At 41.0% G+C, this 4,476-nt stretch overlaps 1 protein-coding gene across 1 annotated transcript in view; it reads left to right on the top strand.

Annotated features, from left to right (window-relative positions):
* Positions 1 to 413, top strand: part of LOC104271475 (coiled-coil domain-containing protein 80) — a gene marked incomplete at its 3' end in the record, with an annotated part of 6,951 nt that extends 6,538 nt beyond the window's left edge. The window contains exon 3 of the mRNA XM_009866156.1: positions 257 to 413. Coding sequence (XP_009864458.1) covers positions 257 to 413 — 157 coding nt within the window. The remainder of the gene's footprint in view (positions 1 to 256) is intronic.
* Between the last annotated feature and the right edge of the window lie 4,063 nt (positions 414 to 4,476).

The raw sequence follows: 4,476 nt of genomic DNA, 5'->3' as shown, positions 1-4,476 counted from the left end.
AGAGGCGGGGAAAGAGCTGGTGCAACCAGCTGGCCATGGTTCCTAAGGTTTTCCCGTGGCTGAATGAAAACCCATGGGTCAGACCTGGGCCTAAAAGTACATTCCAAACACAAATAAATAAAATAAGGCTACAGTGCTGTCAACAGTTCTAAGGAAAAGAAAGTCCAGTTTGCGGTGCCTAGTTGTCCTTCAGTAAAATACTCATCTGCTTCATTCATTATACTAAACAAGCTCTTTTGTCTCTGCCACCAACCAGCTGATCACAACCCCCAAGGCGGACAACACCATGTATGTACAGCAGCGAGATGAATATCTGGAAAGCTTCTGCAAGATGGCAACGAGGAAGATCTCAGTCATTACAATTTTTGGCACCATGAACAACAGCAGCATGAAAATCGACCACTTCCAGCTAGGTTCTTCTTTTTTAATTTCTTTCCATCTTGTGGGCACAATACAGAGAGCAAAGGGAGAAATCTCCCCAGCTTGGGTCAAGATCTAAGCAAGATCATTTGTTGTGGTCCAGTTGCACTTTTGAATCCATTCCTCCTCCTTTCATGCTAACTACCCCCTTGTTGTATTTACGTAAGCCTATCTGGTATTTCTGATATTTAGGCTTCCAGTGGTATGACTTAAGCACCTTCAGCTTTCTTTTTGGGAATTCTTAAAGCCAGTAAAACAGTAAAATAATGAAAAGGCAAAAAAAAAACGTGATGAGGGCATGGGACAGAAAGATGAAATTAGGTTCACCTCTATCAATACCTTGAATACCTACCTCACTGTCTAACTGAATGGCTTGCCTTATTACAATGCCCTTGTTTTTTTGCAAGACATCAGCCATGGGTGGCTAGATATTGGCTAGCATGATTTAAACTCTGCTCAAAGAAACTGGCTGTTGTCATGAAGGAGAGGAGGCCATGGGCAGGAAATGCTGAAGGGAACTGTTCAAAACTAAACCCAAATTAATCCCAACCTGAAGTTCAACATCGTTATCTCCCCACTCTGCCATATAACATTTTCTCATGGCTTTGTGCTCCTCACAAGGTCCTAGAAAAAGCTTCAGTGGCATGCACTGGGTAAACTCAGGATAGAGAGAATCATAACTATTAGATCCCTTGCTGTGAGTTCCTTTCCTTCCCTTCCCTTCCCAGGATCAGGTTTCCTGGGCTTAAGAGCTGATTTTGATATGTTCACAAAATTGAGTATTCTCCTACATGTTATCCTCCACAGTAGGAGGGCGTCCAGGTGCATTTTCCCCTCTGTACTGGTAAATATATCAATTTAGAAGATTTTAACCATAGTTTCTAGGTACGCACAACCTTACAAATTTGCACCATTTACTGCCTCTCTTTACCTGTAAAGCAAGATACCCATCAGTGTGACTGCTTACTGCTACCTCTTTGAGAGGTTCATCTCACTGATGAGGTTCGGAGGCACTATAAATCAGACTATGCAGGACTTGCAAAATAGCTCATTCAGCCATATTTAGTACCCCCTTCTTTACATGGAGTTCCCATACAGACAGGTGACACTGGGCATCCATCTCTCTTAGCTTTGAAACAACTGGTGTCACTGTTCAGGTCCTGGGGAAGCACCTACCAAAGCCAGTGAGAACCTTTCCTTTCACAACAGCAGGGTTTGGATAAAGACTTCAGGTCACAGTCCAGCAAAGCACTTAAGCTTAGGTGTCTCTAGAATCATGTAAACAATCTCGACGCTGTCTGTGTCTAAAAGTTAACACCATCGTGAATGCTTTGCTGGACGAAGGCAAAGAAATAGTATAAAAACTGCTAGTTTTTCTTATTGAGTCCCTCACATGTTTCCTTCAGAAGTTCATCTGTTTTTACCAGACCTTGGTGAGAGATGTATGATGGAACAGAAAGCTCAGGACCTCACCAGCTCTAGGGTATTTCAGGTCTGGCATAAAACAGGCCAGAAGATCACAGATTAATATCTGACTTCTAGCCATGCCTCTACTACTCTCAGAGGGGGAGGACCTAGAAGGAGCCCAGGAGCCTTTTGTCCCTGAATGACAGCGAGTCACAAATCCTGCCAGACTGTCCATTTGTGCACCTCCTTGAAAATTCTGGAGCGGTATGGGATTTTCCACACCAGGCCAAGGTTACTCAAGGTCACTTTTTGTGTACCTAGACCCACTTGCCTGCCAGTGGACTGTTTAAGATTATATTTAGCTCCAGTCTGGCTAATAAACAGATATTCACTCTGACATAGACCATACTCTTTCAGCCTGTTCCAAACTTAATCTACACCCAAACTTTCCCCAAACCACATAAGTGTATATAACAGCTGAATTCTTACAGGAAGAATTAACTTGTTGAGGAAAAGCAGAAGACTTAAAAGTGTGTTAGTTAAACCTTCCATGAAGTTCACCTTACATTTTTTCACAAAACACTAAATCCTGAGCTTTTTTAAAATTTTAAATAATACAAACGTCCTTCCATTCTACCTCTCCTTTCCTCTACCCTTCATGCTTTCATGGCCTCTTCATGACTCACTCTCTGTCAGCACCAGAGGCAGCAAAAGCCCTGAGAAACAGTTTGTTCACAGTATTTATGTTCTAGTGAGAAGCCTTAGCACCCAGCATTATGACACCTACTTGTAGTGCTGCATCTTGGGACCGAAATACAAATGACAACAGAAAAATCCACAGAAAGACTTTTCGCTGGAAATTTCAAACACATTTAGAAGTAGCAAATGAAAAAGAGTTCATTAATAGTGTTTGGCCAAGACTAGCTCATACTGAAACCAAAGAGTGTTTCCCAGTTTCCCGCTGCAATGACACAAAAGCAGAGTGTCACTGCAGAGGTCTTCTCTTCACCCCAAGTCAGCCATGTGGTCTCTTTTCCCCAACTCATGGGGACAGTCATTAGTCAGCCTAACACCAGTGCCAGGCTACCTACCTTACAAGGCAATACCTAATCTATTAGGCGAATGTACTGCTATAACAAACTGATGAACTTCTTTGCAACTTCATTTGAGTTACTTCTAAAGAGTAACTCATCTTCCCACCCTGTCTAGCTGCTAAAGATGTGTGGAGAAAAGTTTCCACACTCTTTTGGTGAACTTTCTAGGAAGAGTGAGAACTCTCTAGGTAGCAGCAGACAAGTCTCAGCTCCCATTGATTCAATTCTCATTGATCTTCATGGTGATCCTAGATGTCCTTTATGAGCTGGAGGTCAGGGACAAGTAGTGAATTGGAAAGAGGCAATCAGATTCCTTTCTCCTTTTTTAGTAGAAGTCATTTCCAATTTTGAAAGGCAGGCTAGCCTTTGTGGTATTATTCTTTATTTCCCCAAAACATCTTTTTCTATATTGCTCTTATAATTTCATTTCCTTCTTTATATTTTAAGTTTTGAAAGAAAACCTCCTAACAATGAAACTCTAAAGCACTATCTTCACATTGATAACTGAAGTCTTTAAAGCAGAAAAGTGCCATAGGTCAGTTGGTCTAAGGTACTGCACCATCACATTTCTGAATAACATTTTTTGCATTATTCTGCCTCCATATAGGCCAAAGAGGTAGTGTCTGCTTTTATAGGGAGTTGTTTACAGGCATCAGTATGAGTTTTTGGTCTGTATTTTAATGGTCATGCTTGTCACTAGTAACATGCAAATCTTACTTGAAGCACTGATGCATGATTTACATACATTTTACAAACTGAATAACCAATTAGCATATCTGGCAACCAATCCGATGGAAAATTTATAACATTGCCTATGATTCTTTATAAAACTTCCAATGGAGGTACATATAACCATGCAAAACCATATAAATTACATTGATAGCTTGATAAGTATAACCACAATTTGACGTTTTCAGATTTGGTATTTTTCTGTAAGAAGCAGGTCCAAGGTGTGAAATCTAAAGTTCAGGTTCTGATTCAGACATTTTCTCAAAGTTTTAGTTCAGAAGTTTCACTCAGTCTACTACACAGATTGAACCTACCGCAAAACTGGAATCAGATCAGTATGCTCGTTTAAGGCTATGGATGTTTAGAAAATTATTTAAAATGTCTTATCGTGTAATGAGTCAAATATTTTCTATTGCTGTGTGCTCAACTCAGATCAATTAATCTCTTCTTTATTTGATGGTGAATAATGGTGGAGCAGGTGACTGGGAAGTTGTACCTCTGGATTCTAGCTCTTGATCAGCATCGCATCTGTGACTTCAAGAAGATCACTTAAGCCGTGGCTGGGATTTCTAAGTGAGGATACGAATATTTATATTCATAGTGGTGTCATCATCATGGCTAGGCTTCGCGAACAAAGATATAGGAAGGGCTCTACCCACACTTGCTACAAGCACGCTGATGGCTAAAAAGGCCGATGCGGGATAGGTAAGTCCAGTTGCAAAAGGCACAGCGGAAAGTCTCCTTAGGCAGTATTGGTGAGGCACGGTTCTTTCTGCGTTTTCTTTTCTCCTCAACACTAATTCTACATGTGTTCTCAAAGGAGGCA

This window comes from Apaloderma vittatum, unplaced genomic scaffold (genome assembly GCF_000703405.1).
Source record: "Apaloderma vittatum isolate BGI_N311 unplaced genomic scaffold, ASM70340v1 scaffold4093, whole genome shotgun sequence".
Lineage (NCBI taxonomy): Eukaryota > Metazoa > Chordata > Aves > Trogoniformes > Trogonidae > Apaloderma > Apaloderma vittatum.
Note: the sequence above shows the minus strand (reverse complement) of the source record. Positions and strands in the feature narration are given on the sequence as shown.